Here is a 25,206-nt window from a genome sequence, read left to right as displayed (position 1 = left end):
TATCTTTTTTAAAAGTAAAAAGCTTAAAATATTGAATATAGCTTTTGCCAAATGAGTAATTAAAATAATAGGTGAAAATATAAATTTTCCGATAAATATTGTTTTTAAAAATAATATATCTCAAAAGTTCCGCAGAGTTCCACCCTGAAATGACTTTTTTATCCTAGGGGATGTTATCATGGATAACTGAAAAAAAATCAGCTGCCCCAAATTGCCCGAAATGGATTTATGGGCATAAGTATAAAAAATAAAAATCTGTGTAAAATATTGTTCCTCCACAATGAGGGGGTTGTAAACTGTACGTGGCCATTACTTCTGAACACCAAAAGATTTTTTTATGAAATTTGAAATCTATTGATAAAATTAAATTTTATTTTAAGTTTTGAAATCAATTATGTTTAAAATACTGTCCTCCCTCTCAAAGGGTTTGAGGGGGCTGTTATTTGGGTTCTTCATGTTCCCAAGCTCCAATAACCGTAATATTTTGTAACACATCCTCATTTGACAAAAGTATTATGTGTTTATTAATGTTTGCAACTAGAGCAAAAGTCAAGTTTGGAACACATCAGGCAGTCAAACCCTAAGTAAAAATGCAAAAAAGATTATTTTAGAGTAAGTATTAAGCAAGTAATTATTAATTTTATTGGAGTTAGTGTTAGTTCAACAATGATCAAAAAAGGTGGACAGGTGCCCAGTATAGAAGCATTGAGTGAAGAGGAGAAAATTCTAATTACTGATCATTTATATCTCGTATGCCGAATGAAATGTATACCATTTTAGTCCAGATATTCAATTTATACATAGTTTATATCTAAATTTTGGTTATATTGCTTTATTGAAAATATTTCCAGAAAATTTGGAAATTTTAGAAACATCTGCCAAATTTTATGTTCAGTCAATGGTGAACCACACTTTATCAAGAATTATAAACATATTTAATACAGAGTGTCTAGATTAGGGTTGAGCTTTTATCGAAAATTTACCGGTAAATCGGTAAAATTGTTTTACTGATTTACCGGTAAAATGATGTCGGTAAATTTCGGCAAATATTTTTTTTAATAACGTTGAAGGATGCTTGAAAGTCTTTTAGAATGCTTGAAATGGCTCAACCAATAAATTAAAAATTTAATTAAAAATTTAATTTTCATTTTCCTGTCAACAAAGCTGTTGTTTGTTATGCTTGAAAAGTGATTTTGTTGGTTTAGTTTGGTCTAAACACTTTAAGAAAAACGTTTTTACTTTCTTGTGACTTATTTATCAATCAGTGTATTTTGGAAAACGATATTACATCCACGGTCATTTACAAATAGTTATAAAACTTATATTAAGTAAATACCTTTAAGTTGATATAAAAAAATATTTTTTAACACAAATAATAATAAAAATGATGAACTATGAATTAATTATAATGATAACACTATAATCTTAAAAAATAATATATTGAGTATGATATTTATAAATTTACACTAAATAAAACCAATTAACTAAAATAAACAGAAAGAATTAAATAGTTTTAAATACTTAACATATATAAAAAGTAAAATAAAGAATAAGTACATCCGAGATATAGATACAAAAATTACATTACATTAGATACAAAAAATTATAATAAACAACAACAACAACAACAAAAAAAAATAATAAAGAAAAACTAGACTGAATATAAAAAATAAAAATAATAATAATACTAACAACTATAATCAATACTACTAGAATACAACCGTTACAATAATAATCCAAAAAACTTGAAATAAACACGTCACACTCTAATATAAAATAATTAAAATCTCCAACTAACAGATAAAAATAGATTAGGTGGGTAAAAATGTATAGGAAAAGTCAACAAACGAGAAAATCAGGAACATTAAAACACAATACAAACACACACACACACAAAACAAAACATATCATAATATTAAAAAACATGAAAATAGGGACAAATTCACAGAAAAAATAAAATTACACAACATTTAAACATAGAAATAAATTTTAAAAAGTATATATTTTTGTTACATCTTCGACTTTTCGAATTTATAAAAACGTTCCATATTTTTCTTAACTTTGTTTAGCGTCTACCTTCTTTCTTTTTTTTTCATACATTTTAATTTAAAGATATCTTTTTGTTGTACTTGATTGATATTTTTTTTCTTTTTTTTTCTTTTGGCTTAATTTTGTTAATGCTTTCATTTATTCTTTAATATATATATATTTTTCTTTTTACTTTTAATAGTTTTTGTTTTTTTCTAGATGATTCTTTTTTCTTTCTTTTTCACCGTTACAAAAAAGCGACCGCCATTTTTCGATGTCATTGCAAAGTCTTCATCATTCATATTTATTGTGGTCTTTATCACTAAATTTGATTTGCATTTTGGCAAAATGTCAGACGCTTGGAAACACTACACCTTAAACAAAGGGAAAACAGTTACTTGCAAAATTTGTGGAAATACAAGTCAATACACAAGTTCCACAACTGGAATGTGGTATCACTTAGACAAGAAACATGGAATCAAAAAGGAAACACAGGAAAAAGTGACACCAAAAGCTGCATCACAATCAAAAAGGCCTTTTTTTTTTCAAAAGCAATCATTTGAAGAAGTGATTTCAAGACTTACAGCACTGGATGGATTTAGTTTCAATGCCATTGTTAACAGCTCTTTCATTCGATCTGCAATGTCTGAAAAAGGTTATGATTTCCCAAAAAATCACAAACAAGCAATCCAGTCAGTTAAAAAGTTTGCAACTGGCGTAAGGAATGACCTTAAAAACACTTTCAATTCTTTAGTGACAATGGGAAAACGCTTTTCAATTACACTGGATGAGTACATTTCTTTGAAAATTACATGAATATTAATATTCATCAAAAAAACAATCACTGGAATCTGGGCTTGACTCGAATTTTCGGATCTATGCCTGCTGTAAAAGCTGCAGCTTTGTCACTGAAAAAGTGGCAGAATTTGGGTTGAAACTAGGTCACAGCATTGTCTGCTCAGTTACTGACGGAGCTTCCATGATGGTTATGTTTGGAAAACTGGTTCCAACCGAGCATCAAACTTGTTATACCCACGGAATACACTTGGCCGTTCAAGAAGTGCTGTACGAGAAGCCTTCTCAACAAATCCAACAAAACTCATTTGAAGAAACAAGCGACGACGAAGTCAGCAGTGACGAATCTGAATATGACACCGAAGTCAGTTTTCTTGGTGCCGTCATGGATGAAAACATTCCCATTCCGAAAGTGAAAGTTCACTTGCAATCTGTCATCACAAAAGTCAGAAAAATTGTCAAGTTATTTCGAAAAATGCCCGTCAAAAATGACATCCTTCAAGAAGAAATTAAGAAAGAGCACAGAAAAGAGGTTTCACTTATCCTTGACTGCAGAACAAGATGGAACAGTCTGCTGTCAATGATTCAACAGTTCCTCAAAGTCAAACATTCAATCAGAAAAGTATTGAAGGACATTTTTCCACATTTGATTTGCAGTGATGATGAAGAAGACATTTTATCCAACATTGTTGCTGCTCTTGAACCAGTCAAATTAGCAGCAGAAGCACTTTGCTGACAAAATGCAACTCTTCTTACTGCTTAAGGAATTTTCAAGTTTCTTGTGAACAGGCTGAAACAACAAGATTCAACACTTTGCATTGCAATGAAGAGTGCAATTCTGAGACGTTTTGACAAGAGAAGGCAGAGCAATCTTGTAAGCTTGTACAGATATCTTTCCAATCCAGAATGCTTGTCCGACATTGAAGAGCATAATGTTTTCAATATGCCTCCGAAGTCTGTACTTCAAAAGACCGCCAAAAACTTGCTGTCTAGGCTTTTTCCAACAAATCCAGGTGACCTGGAGTTTATTCAAGAAGTGCATGGCTCAGAAACTCTTGACGAAAATTCACTTTCTCTTGAAGAGGAACTCGAGGAAGCAATTCAGCATCGGCCAAAAAACAGCGACACAATTCAAACGACGAATTCAAGGCCATTTCAAAAGAAATGTTGGTCTATGAAGCAACCGGAAAAAGAACTGCAAACCTTGAACTTTTGTTCAATGCACTAGAAACCATCCCACCAACAAGTGTCGAATCTGAGCGAGCCTTTTCTGCCGCTGGATTATTTGTGACAAAAATTCGATGCAGAATGAGTGACGACTTACTTGATACACTTTGTTTTCTCAAAACTCATTTTTTTATCCAAAAATAAATCTCAAAACTAACATTTATGTGTTTTATTTACTTATTACTGCATTTTATGGTCTTCTGTTTATGCCTTTTTATTTTTTACCGATTTAACCGATTTTATCGGTAAATTTTGATTTTTTTACCATTTTACTGGTAAATTTAAAATTCGGTAAAAGCTCAACCCTAGTCTAGATGGATCGGAAACAACTGGAAAATTCTATATGAAAGCTGGAATGGATGGAGCCTCATCTCAAAGTGTATACAATCAAAGGTTTGATGACACAGATCTTTCAACAGGAGTTGAAAGCAAAAAATCCTTGTTCCAAACTGCAATTGTTCTGTTGAAACTGGAAATAAGGGCCATCACTGTATGGTCAAACTCGATGCCTTCATGCCCTCACTTTTGCAGGCCTCTTCACCTACAATACCAAAAAGAAACAATAGAGCCAACAAGAGCTGAAGAATTAGATGTTAGGAAACAAATAGAAAGTCTTCAAGATTTTGAACTTGAAATCCCCTTCTCTAACCAGAAAGCAAAAGTAAAGATAAAAATTGAGATGACCATGTTGGACGGCAAGGCAGTGAATGCTATAACAGATACAAACTCAACTCAATCTTGCAATGTTTGTTCTGCCAAGCCTAGTGAAATGAACAAGCTGGATATAATTAGAGAAAAAGTTTGCAATAAGCAAGCTATAGCTTTAGGATTATCTACACTGCATTGTTTGATATGAGTTTTTGAATTCATTCTACACTTGGGATATAAAATGGATATTAAAATATACCATTCCCGATCTCCACAAGATAAATTATCTGTAAAATCTTGAAAAAAAGAAATCAAAAGAAAGGTTAGAAAGGTGTTAAGCTTAGTGGTTGATACTCCTAAGTAGGGACTTGGAAATACTAATACAGGGAACACTGCAAGGAGGGGATTTCTAGCAGCAGAATCTTTCTCTGAAATAACAGGAGTTAGTTTAGACATCATTTTAAGACTAAGAAACATATTGAATGCTGTTTGCAGTGGATTCCACCTGAACTTGGATGCTTTTAAAGCATACTGTTATAAAACTTCAGAGCTGATAGTGGAAACCTATCCTTGGTACATTATGCCACCTACACTTCATAAGGTTCTGGAACATGGATTTTTAATTGCTGAGATTTGGATCTTCCCAATAAGGCGTATTCGGAGGAGGCTCAGGAAGCACAAAATAAGGCCATCAGAAATGCAAGACTCGATCGCACATGCAAAATATCTAGAATTAATGTGATGCAGAACCAATTCCATTATTTACTAATAAGAAGCAACCCTGTCATCTCTTCGATTGCTTTCAGGAACCCCAAGATATTTTCTGGTCCTAACCTTGATCCTGACATACAGGACCTCCTCAGAGAAGTTGAATAGTTTTTTTTTTCCTTATAAATGTTATCTTTTTAAATTTAGACTTTTTCATGTAAAAATTCACTTATCAGTATATATAATCAGGGATTACATATTAATGCCTAGTAAATAAGGTAAATATTTTTTACACTTAGAAAATATTTTTAGAATAATTTCTAGAATCTAAAAATTAAAAAAAATTGCATTAAATAATTCAAGGAAAGAAGGGGAAGGAAGAGGGGGTAAGGGAGGGATCTACAACTTGAAAAGTTTTTAATTACCCACTTTTTAAGTTTGTTTTTGAATTGGAAGAATAATTTAATAAAAACGTTTATAACTTTACAAAATTTTGAGTTTTGGCTGCTTTTTGACCATTTCGCTTCACTGTGCAGCGTTAGGAAAAACATTTTCAATTTGATCACTTTTGATAACACTGTAAAGCGCAGCATGACATAGCTGGAGATTAGTTGTGGTCCAGGAAGAGTTTTATTTTTTTGCTGGCACATATGAAACTACTGCAGATCAGCTGCAAAGTTGCTGTCTAGATCCTGCGGGTAAAATTTAATTAATTACATGGTGCATTTAACACAAAAAATGGGAAAAAGAACAGTGAGAACTTGTTGAAAAGACATTGAAACAACAATAGTTGTGACAGCATGTGCTTCCCATCTAGTATCTGAATGTAATTTCAGCACCATTTCATGACTAAGACAATCTAAAAGAATTTTCCAACTGCCTGTTGATGCAGAGAAAAACGTATAGAGCAACTATTCTCGTAACTTTCCTTAATGGAATTATGTATTGACAGTTTACCAAATTATCTTCAAACAAACCAATTTGGTCATTTACATAAATACATACTCTGTTGCCTCACGTTTTCTTGGGGTCTTTACAATAAAGGTTATACCCAGGCATTATTTTTGCAGAAGTATCATTCCACCATGTTTTGATGAAAATTATATCTGGAAAAGTAATTTTAGTTACAATTATAGTTTCATTCAATTTGCTTTTTTCAAAAGATATGGTATTGGAATATAATCATTTCAAGCTGTTTGAGTTGGATTCAGAACTTGTAACTGGCTGCTGTGCATTATCATTTATTTTGGTAGTTAGGGTATTGGTCACAGTTCTTTTAGATATTAGGATGTTGTTGATATTTTTTGCCACTTTATGCTCAAATTTCTTTTTATTTAGTTTTACTATTCTACCATTTCTTATACCATAATAAAATATTGTTCATGTATGAATGTCCATTTAAGGCTTCACACCTTAATTGCTTTGTTAAAATTCTTTCTGCTTAAGTCATGTCAGTATTAAAGTTAATATTTGGTATCTTTTCCCTGAAGAGCTGCTTTTAGCACTTTATTTCTTGCATGCACATTAACAACTTTTGTGACATACTTTGATTGTGATTTTGTAATTTGTTTCACAAACTCTCAAGATTTATATTTTTAATACCTTTTTTTTTTTAAGCTTTTTATAGTTTTAAACTAAACACAATGACAAAATGTTATATATGTTTACTTTTAATAAAATCTAAAATAAACTGTTAATAAAAACTTTATATCAATAGAATATATATATTTTTTGAATGTGTTGGGTAGGCACGTATGATGGATGCAATGATAGAATCATGCGTTAAGTACATGGAAAAACTGAAAATACCTAAAACGTATGTAAAGTTATAATTTTTTTAATTTTTTAATATGCCTAATATAGTATTTTTGGTTTAAAAAATGTTGTTTTTTAATTATTCAAATGACTCATAATTGTAAAGTTGAATTTTAAAACTTTTTTTTTAGTCCTACAAGTCTTGATTACAGCAAATTATCTGATATAAGTAAGCTGTTATTTGTCTAATATTTACTGTTAGAACTATTTATATTTTGTTTTAATATATTTTATTCAATTATGTCTTTTTTTGAAAAAATACTGTTAAATGCAGAATATTATATGTAAAATGATTTTAATTCAACCAGTTTTACAAACACAAAACACTACATTCCATAAAATGCGCACTATTCTTATTCTCACTAGAAGCTCTGTTAAATTTTTATAAAATTTAGTTGTTCTGAAATTCAGTTGTTTTATCTTGAAAAAAAAATTAGTTTACACAAGTTTTTATTAATTTTGTAAGTTTTTCTAAAAAAAATAAGTTTTTTTATTAAAAGTTGCAAAATATAGGTTTTAAAATATGGAATTGCTGTGAGACTCAAATAAAAAAAGTCTGAAGAAATAACAATATATGAAATTAATTATGAAAGGAAACATTTTTCTAAATTATTATTAAAGTAGTTAGTATAAATTAACTTATCATTATTGTACTACTCTCGTTATTCTTCTAATCTCATTATCTAATGTCATAACTTTGATGTACTTCAAAATAATTAATTTTTAATAAACCTTGAATTAGTTTTTAATAAACCTTGAATTAATTTTTGATAATTACTAAATGTTAATCAATAATCAAAAATATTTTTATAACAGAATTAAAAAAAAAAGATTTTTTATTCTTTCACATTTTATTTTTCTGTTTGCATGTCAGGATTATCATGATCACTTATCAGCATTTGTAAAATCTCAGAGTACAATGACAATGACATGTTGCAAAGTTAAGTGCATTGTTGAAGCCACAAAAGAAGCCCTTTGTTTCAACTTTTGGTTAATTACCAGAACTGAGGCAACTGCATAGCCCATTGCCTAGGGCGCCTTATACACTCTATGGTTTCTATGTCAACTTTTTTATTAAAAACATGAATGAAGTACCATAAAAATATTTAAAAAATATATATATCATTTCCACGAAATTGTTTTAAACTTCTTTCACAAGTATTGGTAGTTTTTTAAGTAACTTTTCATCAGTTGAATGTTTGCAAAAATCACCAGATGTATTTTATTTACCTATTTGTCGTGAAATCTGATTTGAATTCTCAGACTATTCTTTTATATGTTTTTGCACTGCACCTCCTCGCTCAATTACCTTCTCATTAGCACCTCCTCACTCAAATACCTCATTAGCACCTCCTCACTCAAATACCTCATTAGCACCTCCTTACTCAATTACCTTCACATTAGCACCTCCTCACTCAATTACCTTCTCATTAGCACCTCCTCACTCAAATACCTCATTAGCACCTCCTCACTCGATTAACTTCTCATTAGCACCTCCTTACTCATTTACCTTCTCATTAGCACCTCCTCACTCAATTAACTTTCTATTTGTCTTTTGTTTTTCTTGTTCTTCCTAAGACTGAACTTATTTTTATTTCTGATTGACTCTTGTTATCCTCTCCAATAACAAGGCAGGGGGGGGGGGGTAAGACTCTTGTTATATCAAAGCCTTTCAATAAAATCTGACATGCTATTAACTTGTTTCATATGCTGTTTTAGAGAAAGTTCTTTCTAACAGCAGTATTAAGGTTGCCCTTGATGGACACTTCTCTCTTATGTAACAGTTTGGGCTTGTTGTGGCTTAAGAATTTTAACACAAAGTTGTTTATTGCTAAAAATTGTTGTAATATTACTTATATTGATGAATGGCAACACTCATACGAAGTTCTTTACTTTAAGTCATTTTGAGTTATCATTTACTGCTGACCTTTTATAAAACCATTATATGATCCATTGTAAAATTAGCAACTGCTAAGGTTGCCTCTCTTTATTATACTTGTCATTTTGCTAAATATCTTTTATTAGCCAATTATTACTACTGTCATATTTGGTTCTTCTAATCAGGTCTTCTCATAAGAAGAACCAAATATGACTTAGCAGCTAGGATCCAATAGCAAAATATTTAGACAATGTCTAAAAATTTTGTTGTTGGACTCTTGGTGCTAAGCTTGAGGCTATGTCCCAATGTTGTAAAGTTGCGTCTCATTCTCTTTTCTACCACTACTGTTATGTTTGCTGCTTAAATAAGCTATTGTCACCTGCTCCATCAACCAAAATTAAATCTCGTCATTTATCCAAGTTGCATCTTTTTACTGTAACCATTTCATCATACTCAAAAAAGTTTTATCTAGTTGTTTTTTTCATCAGTAGGTTTTCTCAAAAAGATTTTCTGTTTGTTAAAAAATAAGATATATTCAAAAAAATTAGTTATTTCATGATTATATCTATTTTAATGACCTCGTGCTGATTAATAACCTCTAGGCAAAACTTCCTTGGTTAAAATTACTTTTTCAATTTTATTTATTATCTTTTACATTTGTATTAAATCACCTTAAGCTCATCTTACAACTAAAGTAGTGATGCCCACTTATCTTTTCTCATAACATAATTTTAGTCGCGATATCAATCTTGTAGCATGATGCTGAACCTTTTCTAAAATATTAATTTTATTCTTAAGAAGACCACACAGCAGATTTAACAGTCTAACAAAAGTTGTGTATATAATTTTTAGTAATTTACGGTTGAAACCTAGAAACGTATTGTTTTACATACCCAGACTTTATTTTTTTGCACATAGAGTATTTGGTTTTTACATTTTAATCAGAGCTAAATATTACACCAAGGAAGTGATATTTAAAGGTATATTATATAGTGCATAATTAAACACTTCTCAAAATTAAACTTTAACAACCATTCATTGGATCATTAGCCGTGTTGATGTTTTAAAAGAAGATTATTTACATTTAGGAAATTCACAACTAAATCTTGCAAAACCCCTTCTAAAATCTTGCAGGGAACAATGAAGTGTGTGAAATCAAACCATAATTAATAATTTACTTCTTTTTTTAAATTGGGGACTAGTAATGGCTTGACTTCTTGGTATTTAAATGTTTTAATCTGGTTAGAATATCTTTAAAGAGGTTATATTAAAAATTAATTTTTTATTGCTTCTTGAGTCATGCAAATTAACGTTATTTTCTTAAACATTTTGAAACTTGTTGTTAAGTAAATTGTTATTGATTGATTTTTAATTATACAACTGTTTGAAAATTAATTTACAAGACATAATTTATGAAAATAATTTTGAATGAAAATTTAAAATTGATCATTACAGGTTTCAATAAAAGAAATTTAAACAAAGTTTTGATATTTGAGTGAGGCATTATTAAATCATGGGAAATGAATATTATATTACATCATGGGAAATTCACATTGAGTATTCAAGTTGGCTTTATATTTGCTTATTTATATTTGCTTTATACAGAGGTTCAGTAATCTTTAAAGTTGCGTCACTTGCATCACATGTGATGCTATTTTGTGTGTTAAATTTGATTTAAGAAAATTTATTTCTAAACGTTGAAGATATCAAATATGTTGCCACAAAACTGCTAAAATGTGAAGTTAAAAGGAATTTGATTGTTATCAGCAGATTGTGCTGCATCATTCATAGCGTAGTTATATATTTCGACAACAAACGATTATTAATGATGGAAAAAGTAATGGAGAGATTAAAGTTTTTGAATTTATATGAATCAAAAGAAAGTATTTTTACTAGCTATCAATTTTTTGAAATTTTCTTATAAGGGCTTTTGTGCTAATTTTATAAATGTTCAACACTTTTGAAAAAAATTGTCATTAACAGTTTTTCATCAGCAATAGAAACATTTTTTTTAAGCAATTCTTTTTTTGTTTAACTATTAAAAAAAGCAAGTTAGCTTTTTGAGAACGTATTATCACAGATTATAAACTAGAAAAAAATCAAACAATAAGAAATTGTCACCAAATACACCAATAACAAATCAATTGCGTGTCGAATATTTAAACGATTTAATTAAAGCAGTCTTTTAAAAACTATGTTCTATAGGGGGTAAGACCATGCAAGATTTTTGACTGACAAAAAATTATTCAACGCATCAAAAAGAATTCTTTTGGCAGTGCTAACAATACATTAGAAAACTGAAATATTCAGTGTGCAAAAGTTTGCAGATGGTCAAAACTTCAGGGCTTCTGAGCTTCAGAGCAGCAAAAAACCTTTTATCTCTCCAAAGAACAAAAAAACTAAAACTGAATTTGCAAATTAACACTGGGATATTAATAATGTGGTCCTAAATATGGTGCTAAAGTTTAAGAAAATTACCAAAGAATTACAATATTTAAAGCAGCTAAATCAAAAAAATCAATTTATCTATTTTTACAAAAATGTGAGAAATTAAGTTAATTCTAAAATCAGTACAAATTATTTTAAATTTTTAATCCAGATATCATCATCTCTTGAAAAAAGGTTTCCTGGTGTGATAAATAATTTAAATTTATTTCTCAGAAATATTTGTGAATTGTTTACTTTTCTGTTGATATCCCTAGTCAAAAAGTCCTATAGGATCCTATAAGAATTTGTGACAAAAAAATTTTTAGATTTGAACTCCATTAAATTAAAACATAAGTTAAAAAGTGTTTATAGTTATCAAGGTTTTGTCTTCTTTTTTTTTTTCTTTTTTTTTTTTTTTGTTCTAAAATCCTATAGGATTTTTTGGCTAGATATTATCTAATAAATTTTTGGGTTTATTAATCAGTATTGAGGATTATTGACATCGTGATCTTTTATGGTAATGCTGGAATGCTGTTTTTATTGCTAGACATAGAACACACCATTCATTTTAAATATTAAAAAAAAATTTCATCAATTTTTATAAAGAACTAAATGTCAAATCAAGGCTTTTTTAGCAAACCTAACATGTTTTGTGTATTTAAATTTCTAATATGCTTTTCCTCTATATTTAACAATATAAAAGACAGTACCAGGAGGTTGTTGATGTTCGTACTTGATAAAAGTTTCATCAATTGTCATACAACTTTATAAAGCGGTTTTTTTTTTTTTTTTTTTTTTTTTTTTTGAGTTTTGGAACCGTTGGGCTCTTTTTATGATTTAAAAAGAATTTTTACAACAAAACTTTGAATTTCTTTTTCCATTTTTTTTTTTTTTTTTTTTTTTTTTTTGTGAAAGACTTGGGTTGATCTTGCTTTCGAGTTCTTAACACGAGGGGCGTGGGGATTTTAGTCCAGATCTAATAAACGGGGGAATTTTAATAAAAGAAGGTGTGTGAATTTTTTTGTGTTACTATATAATTATTTTTTATAAAAAAATTCAGTTTATAAATCCTAATTAATATTTTTTACAAAACACGCCTAAAAGAATTATTTTATAATTTTTAAACCGATTTTCACTGATTTTTATTTTTATTTTTTTAGTTTTGTTTATTAATTATCACTAAATTAATAAAGGAGGGGGAGGGGGAATTTTCAAAAAATTAATAAACTTTTATTAAGGACTCGAAACTAAACGGTTAACCAGCTTATATCTTGAAAACCCTCTTTGCAAGATATAAACTCTTTTATATGAGGTGCTGAGTGGCCTGACCCTCAATTTTTCTAATATGCAGTTTATGGTCTCATTGTGAGATTTGAAACATAGTTTCCTGTGCCAAAGTGGTCTAACTCACACTGCTCTCTATTTCAGTATTCTATGCTTAAACCACTTGATTGTTAACTATTTTTAATGACTTAATAAATTTTCAAATGCGATTTTCTTAAAAAGAGCCGTATCGGGGTTAGGCCACTCTGGCCTCAACGCCTCCTAAATATATATATATATATATATATTTATATATATATATATATATATATATATATATATATATATATATATATATATATATATATATATATATATATATATATATATATATATATATATATATATATGTATATATATATATATGTATATATATATATATGTATATGTATATATATATGTATATATATATATATATGTATATATATATATATATATATATATATGTATATATATATATATATATATATATATATATATATATATATATATATATATATATATAAATTAATTTATTTATATATATACACTTATTTAAATTTATATAAAACATTTTTTTATTGAGTTAACTTTTTAAAATGAAATTTTTTATAAGTATGTCAAATTATACTGCAGTTATGAAAAACAAAAATTTAGTAGTGATTACTCGAAATTTTATTAAAAGAATCCAAATAATTCAAAAGTAATTGGACTAGCTAAATACTTCTTTAAAAACAATATTGACACAACAAATTTTATTAATTTATTGTTACTTAGTTCTTAAAATTATAAATGTATAAAATTCTTATTTGAAAAATATAAAAAAATTAAACCTATAATAATTAAAAATTAATTGCTTTTTTTTGTTTCCAGGACTACTTAAATAACTTCTTTTTTTTTCGTTTTTAGGATTGCTTAAATAACTTTTTTCTTCGTTTCTAGGACTGCTTAAATAACTTTTTTTGTAAATTGAATAAGTCAAACCTTTTATTTAGGTTTTTCTTTGGAGAAAAAAACTCAATTTTCGTTAAGCCGACCTTTCAAAATTTAGAGATTATATCGACATTGATATTGACATTAGAACTAGCGTAATGCGATTGAAGAAATATATTTTATTTTTTTTACTTTTTTTTGTAAATATCAAATCAAGTAACAAATATGTAAATATTGATTTGCCTATTATATTCTCCATTTTTAGTTTATTTTTGACAGAATATACGGTTATATTTTGGTCGTTCTAAAAATTCTACGCGTTTGTTATATTTTAGTTTGTATATATTTTATTATAATAGTATATAATTTCTATTATAATAGAAATATAATATAAATAATTGTTTGGATAAATTTCTTTAAAACAATTTTGTTTCCCCTTTTCTTAATTTTATAAATCTGAAATACGAACTTTGGTAATTAAAGGAAAGCAGAAAAAAGTTAAAGCGTATTACTATTGGAGACTTGGTGTTGTGCGAACGAAATGTTACGCATTCAAAAAAAATATTTTAAAACCTGATAAAATTGAATAAGGTGCAATAAACTGATCCCATAATTAGTATTACCAATAATTGAACTCACTTTCAAGCTCCGCATGTAACTTTCAAACTCCGCATGGTTTTCAACTGTTTTAAGAATCTTTATGGAAATCAAATTGTGATGTTACTAAATATATCTACGTCATCAGATTTTTTTTTTTAGTTTTCGATTTTTAAGTTTAATAATCTTTTTAAGGGCTCTTGTTAGACTTAAGAAAAATTAGTCCATAAATTTTTTAATAATTATTAACTAATATCAGACGTTTTTAATGTATTTTCGAGTAATTTCGAGTTTTTTAAAAAACCGGAAAGTAATAGTAAAAATAATAAAATGAGAAACTTATATTATATTATATAACTTATATGAATAAATAATACAAAACATATTCTACTCAATCAAATAAATTACAACAATTCAAATATAATGTAAAAAGCAACTCGAAATTAAAATTACTCGAAATCTCAATAAAAATCGATTATTTTTATATTAAAAAAAAACCTTTTTGTAAATTTCTGTAAATAATGTAAAATTCCGTAAATAAAACAATCAATGGTCAAAAGTTAATAGCAAAAAACATCATCATCATTAATGTCTGGAGGTTTCAGTAAACCTAGTGTTTCTTTTGGAATCTTGTTTAGTTTTTTTTTATGCAATACTTGTTTACTGGAGATAACAGGATCAGAATTCAATAAAAAAAAGTTAAAGATATCAGCATTTGTGTCCTTTTGACTACATTTTCTAGAGTAATTCTCTCTATACCTTTTAAAGTCTTTGTTGCAAGCCTCTTGTTCTTCCTCAGTCAGTTGTCCTAATGGCAACAATGCAGATGATATAATTTCAGGACCATGTATAAAGTATTTATGCAATGTAGGGGGCATGCTGTACCATGGATACTTTTCAACAAAGTATCTTGTTGTGTCAAGAGCAAATAATCTAAATTTATTTACATCATTATCATATCCACTCGCCACTGCTATCATAATTGTATGCATTTTTTTAATCAAAACTATATCTATATTTGTTATAGCAGCTGAAATTTCTGCCTTGGCAAAGAAGCGTCTAGCTGTATTTAATAATAATTTTTCCACCAGAAACAAGACGAAGAGGGACGATGCATGTTAGAAAAGTAGCTGAATCACTGGCTTTGGAATCACAAAATGCTTGTTTATAGGAACTATGGCCTGAAGAGCCATCAAACCCCCATTTTGAAATTAATTGAAGCTGATTATATTCTTCATTCTGGAGAGTCCTAATAGCAGGCTCCACAGCTAAAATTAAGCGCTGTATTGCGTGGTTCAGTAAAGATTGCAAAGAAACCAAAGCATAGGTTTCTGTTACATGAATATCGATAGGATAACATAATTTCTTGGCTGCTTGAACTTTTTTGTATGAGGGAAACCTTTCAGGTACAATTTTCCCTAAAACATCATATTGATATCTAGATAGTTTTGCTTCCATCAAAACACTTAAAGCATCTTCACGTGACATTTGTTTTTGTGGTTATTAAGTATTTTCTTATATGCTTCTTTATATTTATTTGCAGGTTTGGGACTTTCTGTAGCTTCTTTTTATAGTTTTGATGCATGTAACATTCCTTCAGTTCTTAAACTTATCTGAGTAGCACAAGTCAAAACAGATAGAGAATGAGTCTCGCTTAAAACTTTTAATTTTCTTCGGATCGTTCGTTCACAAAAATTTGAATTATTATATTTCTTTTTGTTGCTGCAAGTTTTTTTTTTTTTTTTTGTTTTTTTTTTGTTATTCACCTCATCTGTAGTGGCCGAAAAGGCTACTACAGATGAGGAGGCTACTTAATAGTGGTTATAACCCTCAACTCTATAACTCCGAAACACGAACCTTGAGGAACAAGGCCGCTGCGCGGAGAAACAAGTTTCGCTCACTGTATGCTGATTTAAACAAATGGAACTGTTTAGCCAAAACTTATTGTGTTTTTGAAAAACTTCATATATCCTGTGTGATTTTATCCAACGAGATTTATACTGTGACATAAATAAAGAGAGTGACTGACTTAACGCATTTAAATGTTTTTCTTCGCATTCTGTAAGATTTTTAATTTTTTCATTCAAAAAATGAAATTGTTCGTTTATTATAATAAACCTCTCATAATTTTAATGAATTTCTCATAATAGCCACAAGTTTACTTCTTTTAAAAAACATAATGTTATTACTCTAAACCGAAATCACATAAAAAAAGTTTTAAGATGAACCTAAAAAACAATTACCAAAGCATGCTCAAAAATGCAATGAAAAAAAACGTCATTAATTTGATGCGTTAATGACCTGGTTTCGTTACCTGGTTTCTACTGATGTAAATGACACAAAATTCCACAAAAAACGCTCAAAATGTGCACACAAAAAAAAGTTTGACAATCTATAATCATGAGCCATTCCATAAAAAAAAAATCTCAGGTGTATCTAGGTGAATACCTAAACAAAAAGTGCATTGTTTAAAAAAATTACATAAAAATGAAATATTTAAAACGCTATTTTTGTAATATATAGTGCAAGCAATTAAATAATATTTTATTATTACCAAAAGATAGCTACAAGCCTAAAATTAAAGAATACCTCAAAAAAAATTCATAACTTTTAACAAACTTGTAAGCACTATATAAAAAAGGTGGTACTTTTAACTCGCGCAAGCGAGTCATTTTTTAGACAAAAAAATGTCTAAAATATGGGTTCCACAGGGTTAAAGTTCAGTCCAAACCTAAAAAAATAACGTGGATAAGATGGACCAGAGACTCGTTTATGCATTACTACTTAAAAAATTTCATAACGCCTTATTTCATTTTCGTCAACTGTCCAATTTTGAAGCAATTTTGCCCCACTGTGCGACGCGAAGCACTTCAATCACTTTGGCATGCTATACCATCTTTTAACAGTTTTATAAACAAAAGACATGTTACACTTTATTAAAACATAAAGCATATAAAAGCTATAAATCAAAATTAAGGTATATTGCCACAATGAAATTTACAAGTAAATCTGTAAATTTTGATATAATTTTAAATAACTTACCTAACTTGAAGTTTACATGTTAGATATTTGCTTAGACTTTCGATCACATAGACAAAATACAAATCATTACGGATTGCGGTTTCAAAAAAATGTCTAATGACTTTGTAAAATAAAAAACATTTACACATTATATTTATAACCAAATTAACAAAATATAACAATTTCCAATAGTTTTTAATTGTATGTCTATTGAACAAAAACGTCATTTCGTCGGGGGTAGTACTAATCCGCGTAACTAGCATTGGCTACTATATTTGGATATTAATAATTTTAACAACAAATATCTATTGTTGACATTAAAAAAAACATGAATATTCAAAGAGTAGTATTCGAATACTACTCTTTATACTAAAATAAAACAAAAATCTGTTGAAATAAGAAAAATTTTATATTTTAAACTTTTCCAGTAAAAAAAAATGTACTGTAGATACGCGATATTATCCAATGCTAGTTACGCGGTTTTGCACCATCCCCGACGATTTGATTAATCTAAAAAAATTAACCGCATTAAAAAAAGGAAAAAATACATCACCTGTGTTCAGTGCCGGATTAACCCTTAAGAAAAATAAGGCACTTGCCTTAAGGCCAGCAAAAAATCCGGGCCACTAAAAATTTATACATAAATTTATATTTATGTCTTATCTTTATTGATGAAATTATTATAATTATTCCAATTATTATACACATTTTGTTCATATATCAATTTTACGATGTCAAAAATTGTAACTAATTCATTCTTATAAGTGATAATTTTTTTCTTCTAAAATATCGATTTAAAATATTTCTAATAAAATATTCAAAAAAGACTGTGTTTTTTTATATTTTTGAAATTTGATAACATTTGTTTTAAACAGTGGAACTCTTTCGTAAACAATAACAAAGCGTAGTAATAAAATTAATGGTTTTAGCAAAGGAGTATACTTTTTGATATAACTATTGTTATAAAATTGTAATCCTTTAAATTTATTAGTAGGTTTAAAGAAGAAAAAATCATCACATTTACTGCAGAAAGAACTGGGTATAGCTTTTTTGTTCAACATGCCATGTTTTAAATGTTTCTATCAAAACATATTTGTCACATATTTTATTTATTGTTAATATTAATATAACAAAGCTCATTAATATAATATGGATTAGATCCATGTATCTCAACTATACTGAGTGACTTTCATCATATATTATTATCTATACATATATGTAGGATTTTTTATCATATATTTATAAAACAATATGTTTAATCATTATTATATCACATATCCATTTTACATATTCTAATTAATATTATTTTAATTTATAAATTAGTTCTTGCTATAACATAGAAAACATATATACACTATACATGTAGAACTTCAGTTCTGTGACCTAGGGGTATAAGAAGCAGATCATTAATAAGTCAAACAATCAATCCCAGTGAGTAATTTGCATGAATTTTTGAACACCATGCTCCTGAAATAAACAAAAAAGAATGAACACCATGCTCCTGAAATAAACTTGAAAAGAATTAAAGATGCAAAACGATCAACAATGGCTCAGCAGCGTCTTTCTGTACATTCACTTCTGTGCATTGAAAGTGATTTGCTCAACAAGGTTCACTTCAAAGAACTAATTGACAAATTTGCAGTTATAAAAGCGCGAAAATTTTAAATTATGTAGTTTTTACCTAATAAATATTCTTTTTTAATTTTACTTTTCTACTTTTTGTGGAAAAGTCCGTATTATCTGTATTTTCAGGCCACTTATTAAAATGTGCCTTAGGGCCAACAAAGCCTTAATCCGGCACTGCATGTGTTAACTGAAAATCTATTTATTTATACATGGTAACAAAACAAAATAAATATAACAAAAATTATCAATTTACCTGTTGCTGATGTTTTTTGTAGAGAATTGTTAAAAATAGTCAAAATCTGAAAGAAAAGACCTTTATTGCAAAGACACAAAATAACAAAAACGTAAAAGCTATCAGTGCAAACAAATTTTGTAATTTGATTAAAATATAAAATTATTCCTTGATTGCGACAAACTAATTACTTTTTAAACTATTAGCTTATGATCAACATAGTAAATTTTAAAATATTAAAGTTTACTAAGTTAAGATCATAATTTAAAGTAAACTTATGATAGTTGGTAGAGTACAAAAATAGAAAATGCAAAAAAAATCTCTTGAATTAGAAACGAAATCAAAAAAAGCAAAGCAAAAGCAATGTAAATTTTTAAAGAAATTTAAAAGATTCTTTAAAAATAAATTTAGTTTTATAGAATCTAACCAGAATGTCACTGCCAGACAATAACACTTATTTAATTAGATTCATATAAAACACAATTGAATATAACACTGATGAAATAATCAGCAACATATGCCCTTCTTATTATAATTCCGATATTTCAAATCTTCCTGCTGATATAGATATTAATGAGTTCTCTATTTTACACCTAAATATCAGGAGGTTTCAAAAAAAATTTTGATAAATTTAAAGATTTTTTATATAGTGTTGAAATTAGTTTTAAAATTATTTGTCTCGCAGAGACCTGGTGTCGAGATAAACAAGTTGAAAAAGATTCAAATTTTCAACTACAAAACTATAAAGTTATTCATCAAGTCAGAAATTCTGAGACAATAGGTGGAGGAGTATGTATTTTTATCCACAACTCTTTAAATTTTAAACCGCTAACCGAATTTAGTGCAATTAGTAATGATTGCGAATCATTAACGATCGAAGTTATAAATAAAATCACTAAAAATATCATTGTACATGTTGTGTACAGACCGCCATCTAGCAATAACAAATTTTTTGAAAAACATTTTGAAAATTTAATCAAAAACAAGAATTTATGTGACAAACGTGTCTTTTTTTTTGATGGGGATTTTAATTATAATGCGCTTGATTACGACACAACTAGAAATATAAAAAATTTCAAAATGGGTTCATTCCAACAATAAATAAACCAACACGAATTACTAGGAATAGCGCAACCTCAATTGATCAAATAATAATTAATGAATATACAAAAAATAAAATAAAAACTGGAATAATAATATCTGATATATCGGATCATTTCCCAATATTTATAATCGCGCATAAAGTTGTCGAACACACCCCTCAAAAAAAAATTATTATTACAAATCGAATATATAATGACATTTCTATGGAACTTTTTAATAATTCTCTATTTTCTGAAAACTGGGATGAAATTCTACAAATTCAAACCACAAATACTGCTTATAACAGTTTCCTTCCAATATTCAAAAAACACTATGATAAAGCTTTCCCGGTGGTAACAAAAATTATTAAAACTTATAAAACATTTATAAACCCTTGGATTACACCAGGAATAATAAAATCATAAAAAAAACAAAAACGATTGTATGAAGCGTTTCTGAAAAAAAGAACTTATGAAAATGAATTAAGGTATAAAAAATATAGAGGTCACTTTGAATCAATTATAAAGCTTTCAAAGAAGTTATGCTATTCAAATAAAATAATAAAATTTAAAGGCGATACTCAAAAAACGTGGCAAGTCATCAAAGAAGTAAATGAAAAAAAAACACTTAAGCTAAATGGTCTTCCAAAAAAACTAAACTATCATCATCAAGATATTACAAAAGAATCTATAATTGCTAAAACATTTAATGAGGTGTTTGTCAATGCAGGTTTAAATTTAGCATCAAAATTAAAACACAGTGAGTTTAACAAGGAGAAATACTTGACTCCTAGCAATTCAATTATGGAAAATGCTGAGTTAACTGAAAAAGAATTATTAGATGCTGTGAGTTCATTAAAATTAAACAAAGCACAAGGATTTAATAATGTTAGTAGTAATGTTGTAATTAAATGTATTTTCTATATTAAAAAAGTTTTTTTGCATATATTTAATCTTTCGTTTAAACAAGGAATCTTTCCAAAAAAACTTAAAATTGCAAAGGTAATACCAGTTTTTAAATCTGGAGATGATACTAATATTTCTAACTATAGACCTATTTCCATTCTTCCATGCTCTCGAAAATACTAGAACGCATTATGTATAACAAATTATACTCATTTTTAGAAAAAAATAATATTCTTTATAAAAAACAATTTGGCTTCAAAACAGGGCACTCTACTGATCATGCAATTCTTCATCTCATTCAGATTATTTTTCAAGGTTTTGACAAAAACAAGTTCACTTTAAGTGTTTTCATAGATCTAAGTAAGGCGTTCAACACTGTTGATCATAGTATTTTAATTAAAAAATTAGAAAACTACGGAATCAAAAATATAAATATAGCTGCTTTAAAAGCTACTTATCTAATAGAAAACAATATATTTCATTCGGGAATGAAAAAACTAACAATATGTCAATTACTTGCGGCGTTCCTCAAGGATCTATATTAGGACCACTTTTATTTTTAATCTATATTAATGATTTAAGCAAAGCTTCTAATATTCTAGATTCTATTTTATTTGCTGATGACACAAATTTATTTTATTCTCACAGTGATATAACAACATTATTTAAAACGGTCAACATTAAACTTCTAAAACTAACCGAATGGTTAAATATGAATAAACTTAACTAATAATTTAACTAAAAATAGTTATACTATTTTTCATCGCCTCCATAAAAAAGATAAAATCCCTCTTGCACTTCCAAAACTTATTATTGGTGAATACATCGTAAAAAGAGAATGTTCAATGAAATTTCTAGGTGCAATTCTAGATGAAAACATAAATTGGAAAGACCACATAAACATGATTGAAAATAAAATTTCTAAAAATATTGGATTACTCTATAAAGCAAAACCATACTTAGATCAATCATGTTCGAAATATATATATTACTCACTTATTCATTCCTATCTGAATTATGCAAACATTGCCTGGTGCAGCACCAATAAGACAAAGACAAAAAAGCTATTCAGCAAACAAAAACATGCAATTAGATTATTATCAAATGCACACCGCTTCTTACATTCTGGACCATTGTTCAACAATCTACAAATATCAAACTTGTACCAAATAAATATATATCATCTGCTAATTTTTATGTATAAAACTAATAATAATACAATACCAAATATCTTCAAACCATTATTTAATAAAATTCAACACAAGTACATGACTAAATATTCAAGTAACAACTTTGTACAACTATATATGAGCCAACCAAGTTCTCAATAACTATTAGAGGACCTAATGTATGGAATAAGATAATTAGTAATGATATTAAAACACTTACAACTCTTGAACAGTTTAAACAAGAGCTAAAACTATTACTTTTAAATAATGAAAAAACAGAGAATTTTTTTTAAATCTATCTATAAAAATGTTATATTTGAAAATTATCTATTAGTGCATGCTTTGTTTGTCTGGAAAGGTCTAAAGTCTTTAATTATATACATTATATTCAATTATATTATGAATAAGTATGTATGTGTATGTGTGTGTATTTACGCATATAAGTATATATATATATATATATATATATATATATATATATATATATATATATATATATATATATATATATATATATATATATATATATATATATATACACTATATATAGTGTCGTCTGATTATAAATTAACCTTTATGTTTTCATTTTTCATGTTTTCTTTTTTTGCTGTTGGTTTTGGTTTTCTTGAATGATTTATTAAAATTTTACTTTAATGAATAACTTTGAAATTTGAATATACATAGCATTGCATGACCGTAAGTTAATCTTCGTGTTATTGAGAATAAACTACTTCTTTAACTTTTATTAAAAACAACTTTGAAAGACTTTAACTATTTTGCATTTTATATAAACTTCTTTGAAACATTTTGCTTTTTTCGCTCATTTTTAATTTTTATTTTTAGTTACAACGTATTTATATAAATGTCTAGAAAAAAAAGGGACTTGGTGATAAGGCAAATCTGTCTTCTTCTCGTCCTTGCCATTTTTATATATATTATAAAACACGGAACTTGTAAATATTTGTACGGCTAAATGAAAGGAAAAAAAAAAACACACTAAATGAACATAAAATTATTTAAAACCAATAAAAATAAAGAACAACTTACTTGTATTTAAACTAATTTTTATAAATAAAAGTATGTTCAATACTTACATCATTTATGATAATAAAAGATTCAATGATATTTCAGAAACTTATCAAACTTATTAAAGTCTCGTGCATTATCAGTCAAAAGCGTCCAAGTTGATTCTTTCAATATTATACTGAGTATTATACTATTTTGATGGTTATCTAAATTCTGTCATTGTTGCGCACTCGGTTTAGAATATTTAACAGGGGCGTGGTAAAATAGCTTTAATTTCCCTATTACCTAAATATTAGATATTTTTAACTTTTTATTATTTTTAAAAATTATAAATTTAATAAAATAGTTTATTTAAAAAAAAAAATTAAAATTTTATTTATGTTCTTAAAAAAAATATATATTTCAAATATTTCCCCTTACTGTTTTAAAAAAGTCAAGGTCGCCGCGTGGCAAGTTCAAACCATAAGCACGCTTTTTTTTTTAAATTTTTGTTATTTAAAATGCAAAATAAAACAACTTTCTTTCTTTCAAAACAAACTTCTTTCATCAAAAGTGTTTTATTTTGTATTTGAGAAAAATCGAAAAAGATTAAATTAAAAAAAAAAATGACGAATCAAACAACGGCCTCCGTATTACAAACCAGGCGTGCTATCCACCCTGCTACGCAGGCATATTGTCTAACGACAGTTTAAGACTATATAACAAATAAAAACTAAAATTATATAAAATTAAGTGCTATAGATAGAAAATAGGGATATAGAAACCTTAAGGAGATTTTGCCTCATTGCAATTTTCAAGAGAAAGTAAAACTTAAAGAGAAACTGTAAAACTTGATATCTGTTTTAGTATGTTTTTAACGTTACAAAATTCGAAGTTTACCTAAGTTAGATATTTGCAAACACTTTCGTTGACTTTTTTTTTTAAAAAAAAGTGCTGTAACACTTACTCGCTATTGCCACGGTTGCAATGGCCGCCGAGAGTACAGTGTCAAACACTTTCGATTGAGCATTGACATGTTCCTTATTATATTATAATATGATTATTAGTTTAAAAAGAAGTTATACTAATGCGAGTGTTAGATTAAAACTTAATCTTCAAATATACCATTATTACACAGTAATGATAGACAGTGGTATTCTTAATTGGGATCAGATTTAATTTGAATTGACTCGAATTATAACTCAAGGTAACATTAAACTTGCGTTAAGAAAGTTTAATTTTCATTGTTTAATAGTTTTTATTTAATTATGTTATTTGCAAGCATTGTTATTGATGCATTTTTAATAAACTTAAAGCAATTTTATTTATAAAGTTCAACTTTGAGCTAATAAGCAGAGTTGTTTATCATTGGCCTTGCCAATTAAATCATAATAATATTTATTATTATCATCATTATTATTGTTATAATTATTGTTATTATTATCATCATTGTTGTTATTATTTATACTAATCAGGAGCGGATCCAGGCTGTAGCAAATGTAGCAATGTAGCAGTTGCTACAGTCAGCTAAGTTTTTTTTTTCTCTTTTTATTTTTTACATACATTTTTTTTCATGCAAAAGAGAAAGATAATTTAAATAAGATACGGAGGTTATAACCCAGCGGGCACAGACGTTAATCAGACGTCTTACGGACGTCTTAACTTGGTCGCGACGTCTTAGACCAATTTAGAACGTCCTAAAGACATCTGGTAAAGACGTTTTTATTAGAACGTCCTAGTGATGGCATTAAGATGTTATCAGGACTTCTATATTTAAACATCCTATTGACGCTCCTAAGACAGACT

At 27.7% G+C, this 25,206-nt stretch overlaps 2 protein-coding genes across 3 annotated transcripts in view; both read left to right on the top strand.

Moving 5' to 3' along the window:
* LOC100206907 (FERM domain-containing protein 8) overlaps positions 1–14,005 on the top strand; it is a 78,079-nt gene extending 64,074 nt beyond the window's left edge. For both annotated transcript variants that reach the window (XM_065805286.1, XM_065805285.1), the window contains 3 exons: positions 7,155–7,222; positions 7,353–7,390; positions 13,825–14,005. In XM_065805286.1, coding sequence (XP_065661358.1) covers positions 7,155–7,222; positions 7,353–7,390; positions 13,825–13,880 — 162 coding nt within the window. In that variant the 3' untranslated portion in view covers positions 13,881–14,005. The remainder of the gene's footprint in view (positions 1–7,154; positions 7,223–7,352; positions 7,391–13,824) is intronic.
* Positions 14,006–18,925: 4,920 nt separating this feature from the next.
* Positions 18,926–21,409, top strand: LOC136085397 (uncharacterized). The gene is made up of 2 exons (XM_065806701.1): positions 18,926–18,971; positions 20,895–21,409. Exons 1-2 carry the CDS (start codon positions 18,926–18,928, stop codon positions 21,407–21,409), a joined length of 561 nt encoding a protein of 186 aa, XP_065662773.1.
* The last annotated feature ends 3,797 nt before the right edge of the window (positions 21,410–25,206 follow it).

The sequence above is a fragment of the Hydra vulgaris genome, chromosome 09 (genome assembly GCF_038396675.1).
Source record: "Hydra vulgaris chromosome 09, alternate assembly HydraT2T_AEP".
Lineage (NCBI taxonomy): Eukaryota > Metazoa > Cnidaria > Hydrozoa > Anthoathecata > Hydridae > Hydra > Hydra vulgaris.
The sequence above is the reverse complement of the archived record's forward strand: the minus strand, read 5'-3'. Positions and strand labels throughout refer to the sequence as shown.

Excerpts from the sequence above, each read along its gene's own strand:
- LOC136085397 (XM_065806701.1), top strand. The coding sequence starts at position 18,926 with ATGGCTCAGCAGCGTCTTTCTGTACATTCACTTCTGTGCATTGAAA. Across the intron at positions 18,972-20,894 it reads TTCACTTCTGTGCATTGAAA|GCGATACTCAAAAAACGTGG; the intron begins GTGATTTGCTCA and ends TAAAATTTAAAG.